The 20,689-nt window shown below is 36.9% G+C and overlaps 1 protein-coding gene across 1 annotated transcript; it reads left to right on the top strand.

Moving 5' to 3' along the window:
- Positions 1-1,342: 1,342 nt before the first annotated feature.
- LOC138713028 (uncharacterized) lies at positions 1,343-17,493 on the top strand. The gene is made up of 4 exons (XM_069844710.1): positions 1,343-1,420; positions 4,261-4,422; positions 11,204-11,465; positions 16,098-17,493. Exons 1-4 carry the CDS (start codon positions 1,343-1,345, stop codon positions 16,475-16,477), a joined length of 882 nt encoding a protein of 293 aa, XP_069700811.1. The 3' UTR covers positions 16,478-17,493.
- Positions 17,494-20,689: the final 3,196 nt, after the last annotated feature.

Here is a 20,689-nt window from a genome sequence, read left to right as displayed (position 1 = left end):
TGTTGGTTTGTCTGAATAACAGGAGTCGTTTGAGACTGTCTGTTATAGGATCGTGTGTTGGTTTGTCTGAATAACAGGAGTCGTTTGAGACTGTCTGTTATAGGATCGTGTGTTGGTTTGTCTGAATAACAGGAGTCGTTTGAGACTGTCTGTTATAGGATCGTGTGTTGGTTTGTCTGAATAACAGGAGTCGTTTGAGACTGTCTGTTATAGGATCGTGTGTTGGTTTGTCTGAATAACAGGAGTCGTTTGAGACTGTCTGTTATAGGATCGGGTGTTGGTTTGTCTGAATAACAGGAGTCGTTTGAGACTGTCTGTTATAGGATCGTGTGTTGGTTTGTCTGAATAACAGGAGTCGTTTGAGACTGTCTGTTATAGGATCGTGTGTTGGTTTGTCTGAATAACAGGAGTCGTTTGAGACTGTCTGTTATAGGATCGTGTGTTTGTTTGTCTGAATAACAGGAGTCGTTTGAGTTGATCGTGTGTTGGTGTACCTTAATAACAAAGGTCGTTTAGATCTGGTAAATTTCTCACATAAATAACGCTAGTAGTAGTCAGTTTGTAAGGTGATAGCCTGACCGTGAAATAGAGTTTCGTGCTATAGAACACGTATTGACTACAAAAAGGGGAAATATTTGTAATGTTTTGACAATTTCAAAGTAACTAAGCGATGTGAATTAATAAAACATTTTAACGTGAAGACTCGATGTACGAACAGAAAATACAGTGTAATAGTGTATAATGACTCAAAATTTTCGAAAATTATAAGTAGGTGTGTAGAGAGTATAATCATAGACCCATTACAACAGAGGACATTTCTTTAGTAGTTTTAAGAACCGTTGCTGAGAGGAGAGGAGAGGAGAGGAGAGGAGAGGAGAGGAGAGGAGAGGAGAGGAGAGGAGAGGAGAGGAGAGGAGAGGAGAGGAGAGGAGAGGAGAGGAGAGGAGAGGAGAGGAGAGGAGAGGAGAGGAGAGGAGAGGAGAGGAGAGGAGAGGAGAGGAGAGGAGAGGAGAGGAGAGGAGAGGAGAGGAGAGGAGAGGAGAGGAGAGGAGAGGAGAGGAGAGGAGAGGAGAGGAGAGGCGAAGTTAATAAACAATTTGAAGATTATACGACTGGAGAGTATGGAATATTTTAAATCTGCTTCCTTTCCTTATGGTCCAAATTTATCTTAAATCTGGAAAATATAATAAGGTGGCGAAAGTTCTCTTGACATCACTTTCAATTTAAGAAACAACATTTTTAATCACACCAGGATATGCATTACAAGTACCTGGCAGTCCCATGCCTGCATAAAATGGGAGGGAGACTTCTGGTTTGTAACCGTCCCAAACGTGCTATGGAAATGGTGCGCAGGTATGTGGGTTATCCCGTACTTCCAAAATTCATCTCCTCAAGCGTCCTACGGAAATCGTCCCAAATGGTAAGCATTTCGGTGGAGTCATCCCAAACGTCCATGCTGCTTGTCTCATCTCATCAAAAGCAAGCGCCCTCTTTGACACCGTCTGGATATTAAACGAACGCTAAGACTAAACATATATTTATGGGCCGTATTCATAAACATTCTTAGCGCGGGCTTCCGGTGGATGATCAGCGAACTAACGTTTTTCGTATTCATAAACCAGTGTTAGCGATATGATATGATGTTATATGATGTGTTGTGATGTGATGTGATATGATGTGATATGATGTGATGTGATATTATATGGTGTGATGTGTGATGATGTGAGATGTGTGATGTGTCATGTGTGATGATGTGTCATGTGTGATGATGTGAGATGTGTCATGTGTGATGTCTGATGTGTGATGATGTGAGATGTGTGATGTGTGATGTGTGATGTATGATGATGTGAGATGTGTAATGTGTGATGATGTGAGATGTGTGATGTGTGATGATGTGAGATGTGTGATGATGTGAGATGTGTCATGTGTGATGTCTGATGTGTGATGATGTGAGATGTGTGATGTGTGATGTCTGATGTGTGATGATGTGAGATGTGTGATGTGTGATGATGTGTGATGTGTGATGATGTGAGATGTGTCATGTGTGATGTCTGATGTGTGATGATGTGAGATGTGTGATGTGTGATGTCTGATGTGTGATGATGTGAGATGTGTAATGTGTGATGATGTGAGATGTGTGATGTGTGATGATGTGAGATGTGTGATGATGTGAGATGTGTCATGTGTGATGTCTGATGTGTGATGATGTGAGATGTGTGATGTATGATGTCTGATGTGTGATGATGTGAGATGTGTGATGTGTGATGATGTGTGATGTGTGATGATGTGAGATGTGTCATGTGTGATGTCTGATGTGTGATGATGTGAGATGTGTGATGTGTGATGTGTGATGTATGATGATGTGAGATGTGTAATATGTGATGATGTGAGATGTGTGATGTGTGATGATGTGAGATGTGTAATGTGTGGTATGTGATATGTGATGTGTGATGATGTGAGATGTGTGATGTATCATGTGTGATGTGTGATGTGTGATGATGTGAGATGTGTCATGTGTGATGTGTGATGTGTGATGTGTGATGATGTGTGATGTGTGATGATGTGTGATGTGTGATGATGTGAGATGTGTCATGTGCGATGTGTGATGATGTGAGATGTGTGATGTGTCATGTGTGATGATGTGAGATGTGTGATGTGTGATGATGTGAGATGTGTCATGTGTCATTTGTGATGATGTGAGATGTGTGATGTGTCATGTGTGATGATGTGAGATGTGTGATGTGTGATGATGTGAGATGTGTGATGTGTCATGTGCGATGTGTGATGATGTGAGATGTGTGATGTGTGATGTGTCATGATGTGAGATGTGTGATGTGTGATGATGTGAGATGTGTGATGTGTCGTGTGTGATGTGTCGTGTGTGATGATGTGAGATGTGTGATGTGTGATGATGTGAGATGTGTGATGTGTCATGTGTGATGATGTGAGATGTGTGATGTGTGATGATGTGAGATGTGTGATGTGTCATGTGCGATGTGTGATGATGTGAGATGTGTGATGTGTGATTATGTGAGATGTGTGATGTGTCGTGTGTGATGATGTGAGATGTGTGATGTGTGATGATGTAAGATGTGTGATGTGTCATGTGTGATGTTGTGAGATGTGTGATGTGTGATGATGTGAGATGTGTGATGTGTCATGTGCGATGTGTGATGATGTGAGATGTGTGATGTGTGATGATGTGTGATGTGTGATGATGTGAGATGTGTGATGTGTGATGTGTGATGATGTGAGATGTGTGATGATGTGAGATGTGTGATATGTCATGTGTGATGTGATATGATATGATATATGATATGATATGATATGATATGATATGATATGATATGATATGATATGATATGATATGATATGATATGAATCCTGTAGGGCCTACAAGTAACCAGTCGATAGCCGGGGCTAGTTTAGCACGCTCGTAGCGCGGGATAGCGAAATGTCTATGAATAGCACCCTTTGAGACTATCACTTTCCTTCTGTACATATTGTTTGTGCCAAAATATTTCTTCTAATCTTGCGTACATGAAAAACAAGTATCAAAATCTATTAATATCGAATCATATTTACGCATGTACATATTTAAAAGAATACACCAGATATTGTACATCAAAAGACAGAAGTAATAGCACCATCTTCTCATAGCAAACAGACTTGCCATTGCGCAGAAAACTACCAATTAATGAATATCTACATTTTCATGTAACATTTTTATTATTAACAAAGCTTTTTTTCCAAAGTTTGTCAACTAAACTGTGGCTTGTATTATCTTGTATATAGTATGAAAATAATTTCTTACCTTGTACTAGTAATAAGTAAAGAATAAATACACATCATATGAAAGAGAATTAATTATTTGTGCTTGGTTCTTGGTCCGGCAATTTCTGTTATACGATTTACTTCTGTTTCAGTTCACGCAGAAAAATTGAAACTCTGCCGTACCTTCATTACAAGGTCCAATCAGGAGCATTGTGAACAACCCATTACTTTAGAGATTACGTAACCAAACATCCGTATCGACCGTCTGAAGGACGTTAGAATGAAAAATGTCTTTAAATTTTTTTCTCTACTTTGTTCGTTTTTAATTTTTTTATTGGCCTCCTTTCATCTAACAAATATCCCAAATACTCCTTTATCAAGAGCAGCAAATAGCAAAACGTTAATTATTATTTTTTTCGGCACAGCGGAGCTAGTGCTCAAATCGAAGGTTGGACCATGTGTGCGAAACTGCTGAACAAATTTTAGGCAGAGCGTGTGGATGTTTTGCGTCAGAATTGCACTTGCCACTTCTGGTATAAACATTCGTCTCACCAGAGGGATGGCACACTCGACCCCAGGACCGAGAACGCCTTCAACATGAACGCCAAAGTTGTTCTTTACATAGCTGTCGTCCTGAGCGGCACGCAGGTAAGAATTCGGGTTATTAAGTCTATGGATCTGTGAAATTTCTAACCTCTACATTATTACACCAATTAATCTGAAACGTTTACCACATATTTCGCACTATGTTGACATACAACACACAATTTTACATTTAGATATTCCAATTGAAGGGTTCAGAACCATAGTGGGCCAAGCGCCATTTACTAAAACCGTAGAAAACAAGGGTTAAAATGAAGTTATTACCATAATTCAATGAAAACATATAGCAAGTAATATAAAGTATACACATTCAAACTAAATGATATGTCAGTCTTCATTAAACCATGGTATTCATTTAACTTTAACCCTTGCTTTCTCAGATTTTAATAAATGACGCTTGGCCCACTATGGCTCTGAACCCTTCAATTAGTTTACTTACAATCAATTTTTTTAATACTGAGTTATAATTGTCCCAATTTCCAAAGTTTGCGTAATTTTTGCTTAAATGTATTATTAATTTATCCCTGATAGATGTATGTAAAATATGACACATTCTTTTCACATTTTTCCAATTACTCTTTGAGAAAAAAAATTGTGCGAGATCGTGCGTATTTGCTTGGTTTCCGCACAAAACCAATCCGCGGAAAGTCTAAAGTTCGACATTCAGTATTCCCAACCTAACACACATAACCATTTCCTTCTTCTTACCGCTTAAGTGACATATTGATTTTACTGCTTTAGGCTTTTAACATATTATTTTTAGAGACGTTCAATATATGTAGTAATAATTATAAATTGGAAACTTACCACTGCAATTTCACCTAAATTGCACTGTTAATCATTGTTTTTAAATATTTGCAAAAATTAAGTAAACTCTACAACTCCACAGACGTATATCACGGCTTGCTGGAGTATAGTAAACACAGAAAACATTTTAAAGCAACAATGTTGAAGATAGATATTTTTGTTTTGCAAATTTGCCGTCATTGAACAGAAACCAAGATGGAGATTTCATTGCAACAAATTAGAAATTCGTCTTTCAGGTATGTAATAAACGATCTTCGCACAAAATAATGTACGACACACGAGCGGTATGTTTTCTTTCAATTCTCGGAAATTAAAAAAGCTCAACTACGTTTCGCTTTTTCAAACTTTTCCTCGAACATGAAAACTTCAACATGCCGCTCTTGTAACGCATATTACTATTACCTTTCAGTTGTTAATTTTTCAATTTTTTTTTTAAACTTATCACAAATTCAATACATGGTGATTTGAATACTTTCAATAGTAGAAGAAAGCATATGTGTCAGTTTACTTCACATGCTTTTGTGGGCTTCTGTGTAAAATTTCGCTGAGATTGGCGAAAAACTGCATTCATTAGAGCATTTTGAATGTTTGTTGAAAATTTGAAAATCGAGAAAACGAGAATCGAAGTACAGCATGTATATGATATATACTATCGATATCTTTCCTTCATATACACGTCTATTACACACAATTTTCTCCTACATAAAAGCGCGAAATATGAATTGAATGTAAAGTAAAATTAGTTAGAATGAAGAACGAAGTCTGTCAGAATAACAGTTGAGTGTCAGTTTAAAGGGATGCAGCTCCATGCACGTCTTGAGGAGCTTTAAATTGTCATAGGGCCAAAGTAAGCACAGATTTGGAAAACTGAAACATTTTATTTTTTAGAGTTAAAAACAAAATTTCTATTTTTAATGTTTTTTTCGTTATTTTCGCCGATCCATAGCCTTAATTTAACATTAATTAGTTACTTTTCTTCCTTCTCTATTCTCTGACAGAACAGAAATACTATTCAACATTACGGGTAGGAAACAGGCTTCACTTAGTACGACGCCAACTGAAAAGTGATAAGGGGAAGTAACAGACCTTTTAGCGATGATTAAACAGGTCAACTTCCGGCAGTATATTCTAACAGATTATACAGGGACATCATTTTATTTTTACTTCAACTTTTATTGTATCTGAGTTTTTGAATGTACTTCACTCCCACCCCCCGCCTATTAACGAAGTTCCAAGTGTCCACACAGAACCAAGGCCGCAGTACTGAGTTAGTGAGTATAGTACGTTTCAGAAATATGTTTTCCAGTGACGAAAACTTCCAATATTGAATCATATTTTCGCACAGGTACTGTCGTCCGTTTGCCTACGTCGCATCCCGATTTCCCCCACCTGCTTCTGCTCGCTCCACTGTAAAGACTACTAGCTGGGCTTTCTTAGCTCTTTTCTGAAAACATTAATTTCTGTTACGAATTAATTGGACGTCTAAGTAATATTATGCAACAGTTTAAAATAACTTGAATAAAAGGGCCTCGTTGAGTAATTAACTATCACGTGATTGCCCCCCTTTCTACGATCCTGCGACATAACCAATTGGACGGACAGTAGATAGCATGTCTGAGTAATTTTATCTGTGCGAGTCGGGCAGAAGTGAAGATTGAATTTACAGTACGTAAGGTACTCTTTTATAGAGTAGGTACAGAATTATTTCAACATGAGTTACTAAGTATAAAGGACGAAACTGGTAATTGGAATTAGATGCAATAGTCTATAGTGCGATAATATGCACAAAAGATCTGAAGCCTGTATCGAAATGAACGGGCCACCATTTTCAAAAATGTGTTTAAATATCCATATTATGGTTATTTTTCAATTTAACTTCATTCTCTATATTGTACGCTAATGTGCTGTAGATAGTGTAACATACGCTGCATAATGAATAAGTTCGCATGGATAACTCAGTTCGTGAGTAAAAACACTCATTGTTAACAATGTCCTGTATTTTGATTAAACAAAAACCTAATGAAAATTATCAAACTCAAAATCGCGATATTTCCTACTTTACGTAAATGGATGAACTATTTTTCTTCCCTCTTATACCTAGTAAAGTGATTTGTTTGTATTTTACGCCAGTACCATCGAACTCCAGTCGTGGAAGGAGGTAGAAAACTGTGTTTCCGTGTCTCAATCATTAATCAAAAGGTATAGCCAGGTTAATATTAAAAATGTTAGTAAAAATAAAACGATGTCCCTGTACATTACATAACAGATGTAATTTGTTTGCTTACATTATAATAAATCCTCTATTTCGTCCCTACATAGAGTACGATTACAAGTGCTGATAACTTACAGGTAATCTAATTGAGCTTAACGAATGTTTCTTGTCATGACAGTCATTATGAGACAGCATGTCTCGATATAGCCACCTCATAACAAGAAGTATGACTTCAAAAACGAAATTAAATTAACGATGGAAATTATTTTCCTCGTGTGAAATTGTGGTAGATAATTCCTTACGAACAAATGGATCCTACAGCATGAGTGCATCAAAATATTTTTCTTGTGAAAGTAGATATTATAAATACATACCAGGTTTCTGCAGATGAAATAAAATTCATGGAGAAACATTTGAGTTATATTATCATGACATTTTATTGGAAAATGATTTTCGGTCAAATTTAATGTAGGGATCGGTCGTTTCTTCTCTACCATTACCACTTGCTTTTCTCTTTCTCCTACAGTTATAGTACCCCTGATACTATTCTCAACCCAAACATTGAAAAACATGAAATATCTAATTCACTTACTTACTCACTTACTTACTTATACTTGCTTTTAAGGAACCCGGAGGTTCATTGCCGCCCTCACATAAGCCCGCCATTGGTCCCTATCCTGAGCAAGATTAATCCAGTCTCTATCATCATATCCCACCTCCCTCAAATCCATTTTAATATTATCTTCCCATCTACGTCTCGGCCTCCCCAAAGGTCTTTTTTACAATTACAATTTCTCTCTCTTCCACTTCACATTTGTTCAGATGTTCTTCCATTTTTAATTGTCTTTTATTCATTGTTTGTATGTCTATCTCACTACACTCTTACACTATCTTCTTCACTTAACACTTTCTTCTCTATTTCTATTCTATCACTTTTGCCACTCCTGATTTTCTTGCACTCATTTTTAGCACTCTTCTTCCCCGCCAATTCCATCCTCCTCACTATTCTGTCCTCCATTTCGCCATTTAATAACCTCTCAAAAGTCCTATCTGTTCTGTCTTCACAATCACTAATATCTGGTAATCGCTTCATTTCTTCGCTCGTTCTTATCCTGTCTTCTCTTGAATTTTTTTAATTTCCTCCGTTTGTCTTTTCTACGCTCCTGACGACAGACACTTCCAGCTGTTTCCATAATCCTTCGTCGTCTCTCGTTACACTCTTACTGAAGTTTTCGTTATATAAATTTATTTATTTGTTTGTTTGTTTGTTTATTTATTTATTATTTTGCTAATAATTGTAACATAAAATATAATATATACAGAAAATCTTTAGCTCGTCCCTGAAAGAATAGAACTCGTGCTCAGGAGCGGATTCCTGAATTGAAATTAATAATTATACAATACAATTTGTGTTATGTCTAGTATGCAATTATAGTATATAAATTTAAATTTATAATTTTTCAATTTTTATAAAATCCATGCATAACTTTTTAAATTTAATACTAGAACTATTAGAATTGACAAGATTAGGATATTTAAATATAAATTTGTTATATATTCTTGGGCCTAAATTACTACTATGATTAAATACTGTAACAGTGTTGCATTTTGGTTCAAACAATCTTAAAGAATTCATACCTTTTGTTTTATAACTAAGAGAATACAGTTCAAAATTATTTCGATTTTTATGTATGAATTTTATTAATACAATATAATAAATTTGTCTTACGTTAAGTACATTAAAGTCTAAAAACAAATTTTGAGATGGAAAATCAATAGGTTTATGAAGATATATTTTAATTATTTTCTTCTGTAATAAATAAAGTGGATTAAAATTGGACTTAAATGAGATACCCCATCCTGTAATTCCATACATAATTACCGATTGAAATAAAGTTAAATATATTGTGCGTAATAAACTTATTTACAAGTAATTCCTCAATAAAACAAAATAATATACGTCAAAGATTTCGTTGGCATTCAATGGGCTACTTACAGTTTAATCTGAAAGCCATATGTTAACTCTAAGTTTGAAACAAACCGAAAATAATGTGATAAATGAACCTGTAAAGATGCTGGGTATGTATTTGGATCCTAAACTAAGGTGGAACAGCCATGTCAGTTATGTATGTAAAAGAATTTCTAGAGTAATTTATCTCTTGAGAAGTATCATGTACAAGATTCCCAAACATTATTTAAAATAAGTTTACTATGCACTATTTGAAAGTGTTGTTAGATATGGATTACTCTTATATGGAAATAGTTCTGACTTTCCAAACATTCTGTTACTGCAGAAAAAGGCAGTTCGTATTACGTCGTACAGTCATTAAGTTCTAATACTGAGCGCATAGTGGCGTTGTGGTGCACTATAGCGCATAGGTGACGCCATGGTATGATACCTTGTCAGTTAGTCTCTCGACCCAACAAGAGACAGTTGAGTGCATGCACTGTAAGCAGAACTACGGTCTTTGTTGTGACGGTGATTTGAATGCGCGCGTCGGAACTCGAGTATGTTGCAGTTTGAGCAACGGGCAAACGTCACGTTCTGTCAGAAATTAGGCGAAACTGCTATAACCGATCATAACTGGAGACGAAACATGGTGTTTCCTTTACGATCCGCAACTGAAGCGACAATCCGCCACCTGGAAAACGCCATTATTTCCACGACAGAAAAATCCGCAACAAGACAGGTCAAAAGGCAAAGTGATGCTTTAACAGTTTTTTTATTCAAATGGAATTGTTCACATAGAATTCATCCCACAAGGTGCAACTGTAGACAAGATCCTCTACAAAGAGATTCTTAGCCGTTTAAGCAATTCAATTCGTCGTAAGCGTCCTGAGCTTTGGCATAGGAAGAATTGGCTGTTGCTACACGACAACGCCCCTGCACATCGCTCCATCCTTGTCCAAGAGGAACTTGCAAGGCAACAGGTCGCTGTTTTGCCACACTCTCCGTACTCACCTGATCTCGCACCATGCGATTTTTTTCTCTTTCCCCTCATGAAATCAATCCTACGAGGGCGTAATTTTTATGCGGCCGAAAAGGTCATGACTGCCACAAGAGAAGCCGTACGGCATCTCCCTGCCAACATCTTCCAGCAGTGCTTCCAGCAGCTACACCAACATTGGCAGACGTGCATAGCGGCCAACGGCGACTATATTGAGGGAGGATGTCGATCTGTTTAAGTGTACGCCGTATCACGCGGCATCTTCTGAGACATCCAGGTTCTTGTGGGTGCCTACCCTTCAGGCGTCAGTGTCAGAACTTAATGACTGTACCACGTATAACAATGTCACCACCCAGATTATCATGTAGATCTCTTTTCAAAAATGAAAAGATTATGACAGTCTACAATCTATATATTTTTTAACTTTTAATGTATGTAAACAAGAATATTATAATAACAGGTATAGTAAATCTGCATCGCTATGAAACCAGAAATAATGATCAATTAAATGTACCACATGTCAGGTTGCAAAAAACACAATCAAGCTATGTAATTACTGCAATAAAAGTATATAACAAGATACCAACAAATATAAAGGCACTTAATGAAACACAATTTAAATTTCAGATTAAGAGATGAATACAAAATAATCCCTTTTATAATATGAATTAATTTTTTTAAATGATGTAGTATTTTAGTTAATTTTATTATTTTTTACTCTTTTAATATCTTAAATATTGACACATTGTTTTTTATATTATCACATTGACGAGGCCTCTTGTTTTCTTGTACCTTCAGGCAAATAAAGAATATGAATGTAAATATTAAGTATTGTTTTCTTTCTGTTTTTCTTTCGCAGCTGACATCTGCAAGTATAATAATCTCACTGATAAACAGCACTGTTAGTGGCTTCCTGAACCAGGTTAATGACATCACGGGACAAGTACAGAACGGACTGAAAACAGCAATTGACAACGGTATCACTAAACTAGATGGCATGAAACAGCAATACCTGGATCAAGCGCAGGCAGATTTCGCCAACGCGAAGGACCAAGGCGCAGCGGCCCACGCATGTTTAGACAACGTCGAGGATAACGTCTTCAGTCTTATCGACAATGCATGTAAGTACAGTACACAGCAATGACACACTCCTGACTTACGAGGCTAATGGAAACACATTTTCAGGTACCTAAATTAGTACTAAGATTATTAATGATTTTGCTTATAGATTTTGCATGGGATATTTATTTGTAGTAAATGTGGCTCAGGAAAGAATTTTTAGTGAGATCCCAACAGAAAAAAATATTGAATTGTGACTACTCCGCCAAGCGAAAACACTCAATTGTTTAACTCCCCGTAACTCGGAAACCAGTCAAGGTTTTGAACAGTAACCACTTTTAATAGTAATATGCGTTACAAGAGCGGTATGTTGACGCTTTCATGTTCGAGGAAAAGATTGAACAAGCGAAACGTAGTTGAGCTCTTTTAATTTCCGAGAACATGAAAACAAACATACCGCTCGTGTATCGTACATTATTTTGTGCGAAGATCGTTTATTACATACCTGAAAGACGAATTTCTAATTAGTTGCAATGAAATCTCCATGTTGGTTTCTGTTTAATGACGGCAACTTCGGAAAACCAAAATATCTTTCTTCAACATTGTTGCTATAAAATGTTTTCTGTGTTTACTATACTCCAGCAGGCCGTGATATACGTCTGTCTTTTTTTCCCCCCAGTCTATAAACGCGAACTTAAAACAAACGGTAAGGTTATGTAATGATTTATTTTTCATTTTAATATTTTAACAATATTATTTATATAACATATTGCAGTAATGACATCGGCATCTGGAATCTTGTTGATTTTTTCACGGCTTCCTTAATGTTACTTGTATCAAGAATGCAATAAGTTTCGTGGAGTAGTAGACTTTACTTAATTTTTGCAAATATTTAAAAACAATAATTAACATTGCAATTTAGGTGAAATTGCAGTGGTAAGTTTCCAATTTATAATTATTACTATGTTAAACGTCTCTAAAAATAATATGGTAAAAGCCTAAAGCAGTAAAATGAATGTCGCGCTTAAGCGGTAAGAAGAGGGAAATTGTTATGTGTGTTACGTTGGGAATACTGAATGTGGTATTTTACACTTACCGCGTATTGGTTCTGTGCGGAAAACAAGCAAATACGCACGATCTCGCACAATAGTAATATGCTTTACAAGAGCGGTATGTTGAAGTTTTCATGTTCGAGGAAAAGATTGAAAAAGCGAAACTTAGTTGAGCTTTTTTAATTTCCGAGAATTTAAAGAAAACATACCGCTCGTGTATCGTACATTATTTTGTGCGAAGATCGTTTATTACATACCTGAAAGAGGAATTTCTAATTAGTTGCAATGAAATCTCCATCTTGGTTTCTGTTCAATAACGGCAAATTTGGAAAACAAAAATATCTATCTTCAACATTGTTGCTTTAAAATGTTTTCTGTGTTTACTATACTCCAGCAGGCCGTGATATACGTCTGTCTTCCCCTCCCCCCCCAGTCTAAAAATCTTGTTGATTTTTTCACGGCTTCCTTAATGTTATTTGCATAACTTTAGTGGAGTTGTAGAGTTTACTTAATTTTTGCAAATATTTAAAAACAATAATTAACATTGCAATTTAGGTGAAATTGCAGTGGTAAGTTCCCAATTTATAATTATTACTATGTTAAACGTCTCTAAAAATAATATGTTAAAAGCCTAGAGCAGTAAAATGAATGTCGGGCTTAAGTGGTAAGAAGAGGGAAATTGTTATGTGTGTTACGGTGGGAATACTGAATGTGGTATTTCACATTTACCGCGTATTGGTTCTGTGTGGAAAAGAAGCAAATACGCACGATCTAGCACAAAAGTAATTTCCATTATTTCTCAATATTTTCTCTAGCTCTGACAAGGGAAGGGTTTCGGCTCGAACAGGAATTTCGTATCCAAAATTTGTATATAGGCCCATCTTTACATCTCTGTAAAGCTCCCAAAAGCATTCGTTTGTGTAATGTGTGGTTTGTCTGTTAGAGCACTGTACAGGTTGAGGGGTGGGGAGAGCACTGCACAAGTTAAGGGGATGGGACACCTTACCCGTAAGCCTAGCCTAGCCTAGAAGCTAGTGCGAGTGGTAAAATGTCTAGAGCCCATTTAAGAACATTTTTCTCCAACGTTCTGGCTGAAAATATTGCAGCTAATCAAAAGTATATACTGTTGTGTGAGTCAATGAATGCGCACAAAGACGCAACCTTAATAAATGAATCATTCCAAGGCTAGGACATGGAATGTATGATCACTCCACCTAAAAAACTAAATATATCTAGGCTCTGAATATCTATTTCCTTAGACAATACAAAATATATGCTCGGAGGATAACAGATTACATAAGAACTCTTGCTGAAAATCCAGAACTTAACTTAGGAACTCGAGTGTTTATAATGAAAATGCACTCTGTTATTCATAACCAGTTGTCTGCTGCAGTATACCACCCTATGCTTCAGTATTCCTGGCAGTCAGATGGTTACGTGAATCCTGAACAAGTCTCGGACTTCAAAAATGTAATTCAGGTGGCATTTGATTGTTCAGCACTGGAGTGTGGTTCAGCAGATTGTTCAGGTGTTGCTTCTGCGTGTTGTGCTTATTGCTCTGCTCCATGCTGTTTCATGCATTTTATAGAGAATCCTCATGTACATTTTTAAAGAAGTGTATTGACCAATACCAACCAAACGGAGAGTTACACAAATTAATGCTTTTACGGTCTTCATCACCATTGTGAGGTAAACGTCTGTACAAATATTTAACCAAAAATTCCTGTTCGAGCCGAAACCCTTCCCTTGTAAGTGAAAAATAAAAGAGTTTAAAACTTACCAACTTTTGAATCTGTAAATGTCTATTCTGAACAGATCATATCAAAGTTTGTATTCTTTTCTCATTTTTCAAAATATATTTTTATTCAGAATTTTTTGTATGTTTTCTTAGGCACTGAGTTATCAATTAAAAAAAATTGAGCGCGATTTATATAAAAGGAGTTAAATTTTGTGTAGGAGAAAACGTGTGAGAGGAAAGTGAAATAGGGAAAGGAATAAGACAAGGATGCTATTTATCACCTAGTCTGTTCAACATATACTTGGAAGAAGAACTGCTTTCAGAAAATGGGTGGTGTGATAGTAGGAAGAAGAAGAATAAAGTGCATAAGATTTCCTTATGATATGGCGTTGTTAGAAGAAGTGTATATGACACTAAAGGATATGCTACTGGAGCTAAATAACAGCTGTGTGTAGTATGGGATGAGAATAAATGCAAATAAGAACGAAGACCGTGGTTATCGGAAGAAAAAATCGTGCGATGGGGAACAGAAGGAAGGAATAGGAAACGAAGATCTCATGAAAATTGGATGGACGTAGTATAATTTTCTATGAAGCAGAAATTTGGACAGTAAATAGGGTACAAGAAGGAAAATAATTAGCCTAAGAGCCATGAAATGGACTTCTGGAAGAGATCAGCTAGGAGGTCAAGAAGAGAACACATAAGGAATACAATATACTGGGTGTTCATTTCAAAGTGTGCCATGACGTCACTGTTGTTGAGTCAGCGATTTGAAGCGAGTTTCAGCTTTTATGTCAGAGAACTTGCCTATTAATCAAGGCGTTCAATCTGAACTTGAGAACGTGTATGGTATAACTTGAACGTCGTAGCAACAGATGGCGGTCTGTAGTAAAGTCTGTGTGCTACCATAACCTCTTTCGAACTGTGTTTTGCGCGGGAAGTCGTACGCAGGATATTTGTTATCATCGGTTGCGTACGGCAACATTCCATAACACAAATCAAATGCTCCGTGTCCATGTTGACAGTCCAAGTTAATTCAACAAATACGTAAGTAATCGTCTTAACCCTCTCCCCATATCCCGACAGTAAGAAAAAAACTCACCTCAGTAAGTGTTTCCAAACAGTTCACATTCCTGCCACTACCGACGTTACCGTACGTATCGGTAAGTACTCTTCAGAATGAACGCCGTACTTGCTAGGCAACTTCTCTGGCATATAAGTAATACGCCTCTGCGGAAGTGTAGGAAGATTCAATTTTCTAGGCTCATCGGCTAGCCACATGACGGCATACAGCGAGCCATGACACACTTTGAACTGTGCATGGAGTATAGTTAGCTAAATTGATAGATAAGTTAGTATTATTTATGTATTTATGTATTTCTTTCTTTATTTCTTTCTTTCTTTCTTTCTTTCTCTCTCTCTCTGTCTTTCTTTCTCTCTCTCTTTATCTCTCTCTCTTTCTTTCTTTCTCTCTTTCTTTCTCTCTTTATTTCTTTCTCTCTTTCTTTCTTTCTTTATTTCTTTCTTTATTTCTTCATTTCTTTCTTTATTTCTTTCTTTCTCTCTTTATTTCCTTCTTTATTTCTTTCTTTCTTTATTTCTTTCTTTATTTCTTTCTTTATTTCTTTCTTTCTCTCATTATTTCTTTATTTCTTTCTTTATTTATTTCTTTATTTCTTTCTTTATTTATTTCTTTATTCATTCATTCATTCATTTATTTACTTATTTATTTATTTATTTATATATATATTTATTTATTTATTTATTTATTTATTTATTTATTTATTGCTTCGTGAAAATAATACTACTATATAACCTCCTTCAGACTATAGTACGTTAACTTTGACAGAATAAAAAAATAAACAAGGAATGCATTGCATCTGTCAGAATTATTTTGTTCACAGTAAGCCAGCTCAAAACGTTTGGAGCTGTTGAGGGATTCAAGGCCTTGCTCTGGGTCGAAAAGGTGAAGGCCACCAAGAATAAGATCGAAGGAGTGGCCGCCAACTTGACGAGTGGCACGCAGGCATGCCTGGCACAGGGCAGCATGTTCGACCTGATCGGCAAGGCTGCATGCGAGACTGCTCTGGTCAATTCTTTGACACCGACTGTCAGCGATATCAGCACCGAAGTGCAGCAGGACGTGGAGTCTGGTAAGACGATCTTGGAGGGTGTCAACGACGGCTCCCAGAATATGGTAACAGTACTTGATTCGCTCTTCAAGGAATTTGCCAGAATCGGACACAATGAAAGTCAGTGCCTTGCGGCAGCCCTCTTTAAGTGAGGCGCCACAATCACCAAATGTCGAGAATGCGTAATCAGTTTCAGGATCTTGCCACACTCATGATGTGACATCCAAGTGTTAAATAATAGTAATATGCGTTACAAGAGCGGTATGTTGTAGTTTTCATGTTCGAGGAAAAGATTGAAGAAGCGAAACGTAGTTGAGCTTTTTTAATTTCCGAGAACATGAAAACAAACATACCGCTCGTGTATCGTACATTATTTTGTGCGAAGATCGTTTATTACATACCTGAAAGAGGAATTTCTAATTAGTTGCAATGAAATCTCCATCTTGGTTTCTGTTCAATGACGGCAAATTTGCAAAACAAAAATATCTATCTTCAACATTGTTGCTTTAAAATGTTTTCTGTGTTTACTATACTCCAGCAGGCCGTGATATACGTCTGTCTTTTTTCCCCCCAATTTATGATGAGTCTGGAATCTTGTTGATTTTTTCACGGGTTCCTTAATGTTACTTCCATCACGAATCCAGTAAGTTTAGTGGAGTTGTAGAGTTTACTTAAATTTTGAAAATATTTAAAAACAATAATTAACACTGAAATTTAGGTGAAATTGCAGTGGTGAGTTTCTAATTTATAATTATTAATTACTATATTGAACGTCTCCAAAAATAATTTGTTAAAAGCCTAAAGCAGTAAAATGAACAGGTCACTTAAGCGGTAAGAAGAGGGAAATTGTTATGTGTGTTAGGTTGGGAATACTGAATGTGGAATTTTTGACTTTCCGCGGATGGGTTTTGTGCGGAAACGAAGCAAATACGCACGATCTCGCACAAAATAAAATATTGAATGGAGTAAGAATACTGCTCTTGTAATTTCTTTACATTCCAATACGTTTGTACAATTATACACAACTAAATCACAGTCCTTCATTCTTCCCCTAACTCAGACAAATAGGTACTTTTCATTCCTGCTTTTATAAAATAGAAGATAAAGCATCAGTTTGTCATACTAACTTTGAGTTTCGAAAAAATAAACAAGTACACAGCTTTACGTAGAGCTACATGTATTTTATTCCAGCTGTTCTCCTTGAAATTCTCTTCCTTTCTTTGTCTTCCCCTTGTTCTCCCTGCCTTCGCCTTGCGTCTCATTTTATTCCCTTTGTACTGCTTATCTTAAACTTGTTCTCCTTATGCTACCCTATTTCCCTTGTCATACTCTTGTTCTCCCTGTCTTGCCCTTGTTCTCTCCATACATTTCCCTCTTTCTAATTATATTCCCTTTGTCTTCCAATGTATATACCTTGTTTTCCTACTCTTTCATTTGTTGTCCTTGTATTCCACTTATTCTTGTAATTTGTTTGTTTTTCTTCTGTTTTCCTTCTTATTTTATATCGTTCCCCTTATTTTCCTTGTCTTCCACGTACTCTCCTGATCTTCTTGTTTTCCTTGTCTTCCACATACTCTCCTGATCTTCTTGTTTTCCTTGTCTTCCACGTACTCTCCTGATCTTCTTGTTTTCCTTGTCTTCCACGTACTCTCCTGATCTTCTTGTTTTCCTTGTCTTCCACGTACTCTCCTGATCTTCTTGTTTTCCTTGTCTTCCACGTACTCTCCTGATCTTCTTGTTTTCCTTGTCTTCCACGTACTCTCCTGATCTTCTTGTTTTCCTTGTCTTCCACGTACTCTCCTGATCTTCTTGTTTTCCTTGTCTTCCACGTACTCTCCTGATCTTCTTGTTTTCCTTGTCTTCCACGTACTCTCCTGATCTTCTTGTTTTCCTTGCCTTCCACGCACTCTCCTGATCTTCTTGTTTTCCTTGTCTTCCACGTACTCTCCTGATCTTCTTGTTTTCCTTGTCTTCCACGTACTCTCCTGATCTTCTTGTTTTCTTTGTCTTCCACGCACTCTCCTGATCTTCTTGTTTTCCTTGTCTTCCACGTACTCTCCTGATCTTCTTGTTTTCCTTGTCTTCCACGTTGGCCTACTCTCCTGATCTTCTTGTTTTCCTTGTATTCCACGTACTCTCCTGATCTTCTTGTTTTCCTTGTCTTCCACGTACTCTCCTTATCTTCTTGTTTTCCTTGAGTTCCACGTACTCTCCTGATCTTCTTGTTTTCCTTGTCTTCCACGTACTCTCCTGATCTTCTTGTTTTCTTTGTCTTCCACGTACTCTCCTGATCTTCTTGTTTTCCTTGTCTTCCACGTACTCTCCTGATCTTCTTGTTTTCCTTGTCTTCCACGTTGGCCTACTCTCCTGATCTTCTTGTTTTCCTTGTATTCCACGTACTCTCCTGATCTTCTTGTTTTCCTTGTCTTCCACGTACTCTCCTGATCTTCTTGTTTTCCTTGTCTTCCACGTACTCTCCTGATCTTCTTGTTTTCTTTGCCTTTCACGTACTCTCCTGATCTTCTTGTTTTCCTTGTCTTCCACGTACTCTCCTGATCTTCTTGTTTTCCTTGTCTTCCACGTAGGCCTACTCTCCTGATCTTCTTGTTTTCATTGTATTCCACGTACTCTCCTGATCTTGTTTTCCTCGTCTTCCACGTAGGCCTACTCTCCTGATCTTCTTGTTTTCCTTGTATTCCACGTACTCTCCTGATCTTCTTGTTTTCCTTGTCTTCCACGTACTCTCCTGATCTTCTTGTTTTCCTTGTTTTCCACGTACTCTCCTGATCTTCTTGTTTTCCTTGCGTTCCCCTTGTTTCCTTGTACACCATTGTTACTTCTGTATTCCCATTGTTCTTGTATTCACATTATTTTCTTTGTAGTCCTCTTGTTCTCCTTGTGTTTCCATTGTTTTCCTTGCCTTCTACGTGTATCCCCATGTCCTCATTACCCTCGTTCTCCTTGTATTCTCTTTGTTCTTCTTTTCTTCCACTTCTTCTCCTTGTATTACCCTTGTGTCAGTTGTCTTTTGCTCCTTCTACTTGTATCCCCTTCGCTCTCCTGGTCTTACCCTTGTTTCCCTTGTGTTCCTCTTCCTTTCCTTGTGTCCACCTTGTTTTCCTTGCCTTCCACCTGTTTTCCTTGAGTACCCCTTGGTCTCCTTGTACACCATTGTTACTTCTGTATTCCCATTGTTCTTATATTCACATTATTTTCCTTGTAGTTCTCTTGTTCTCCTTGTGTGTCCATTGTTTTCCTTGCCTTCTACGTGTATCCCCATGTCCTCAGTACCTTGTTCTCCTTGTATTCTCTTTGTTCTTTTTGTCTTCCACTTTTTCTCCTTGCATTACCCTTGTTTCTGATGTCTTTTGCTTATTCTCCTTGTATCCCCTTTGCTCTCCTAGTCTCCCCCTTCTTTTCCTTGCGTTCTCCTTGTTTTCCTTGTACTCCACTTCTTTTCCTTATGTCCACCTTGATTTCCTTACTTTCCACCTGTTTTTCTTGCGTACCGCTTGTTCTCTTTGTATACCATTGTTCTTCTTGTATTCCCATTGTTCTTGTATTCACCTTATTTTGCTTATATTACCATTGTTCTCCTTGTGTCTCCCTTGTTGTCCTTGCCTTCCAATTGTATCCCCATGTTCTCATCGCTTTACTCTTGTCTTCCTTGTATTCCTTTGCTCTTATTATCTTCCACTTCTTCTTCTTCTTCTTCTTTTTGTGTTTCTCTTGTTTCCCTTGTATTTCACTTGTTTTCCTCGTATGACCCTTGTTCTCCTTGTATTCTCACTCATAAAACAGTTAATAAACCGCAATGACAGAAATATTTCTATTATTACAATTGATACATAAATCTGACGTAAGTTTCAAATATCATACAACATTTGGATCGCTTTGTATTAGAGAGTTTAAAGTTGAATGGCTCTGTGGTTCTATAAATAACCTTTGTAGTATTCAAGTTTGTATTCAATGGGAAGAGTGAAACAAGCCGGCATGGATGAAAAGGAATGTTACAGACAGAGAGAACACTGAAAGGTAAGAATTATTCAGTAATTTATTGTAATTTAGCTTTGTACTTTGTATGTTACATACAATACCTCATTTTATAATATTTGTAAACTAAGACCTGATCATTTTCTTACTACTACTAAATGTACATAGACCAAATATAAATTCAAATACAAACTGCTGAGCCATTTATACCCGAACCCACACTTTTAGAAGTCGAAATTGCGACAGAAAATCTGAAAAAGTACAAATCTCCAGTTATCGATCAAATTCTAGCAGAATTAATACAAGAGGGTGGAAGCGCATTATCTAGCGACATTTATAAACTTGTACTTGCTTTTTGAGAAAAGGAAATT

The sequence above is a fragment of the Periplaneta americana genome, chromosome 14, assembly GCF_040183065.1.
Source record: "Periplaneta americana isolate PAMFEO1 chromosome 14, P.americana_PAMFEO1_priV1, whole genome shotgun sequence".
In the NCBI taxonomy this organism is placed as follows: Eukaryota; Metazoa; Arthropoda; class Insecta; order Blattodea; family Blattidae; genus Periplaneta; species Periplaneta americana.
This window is presented reverse-complemented; position numbering and strand designations above follow the sequence as displayed.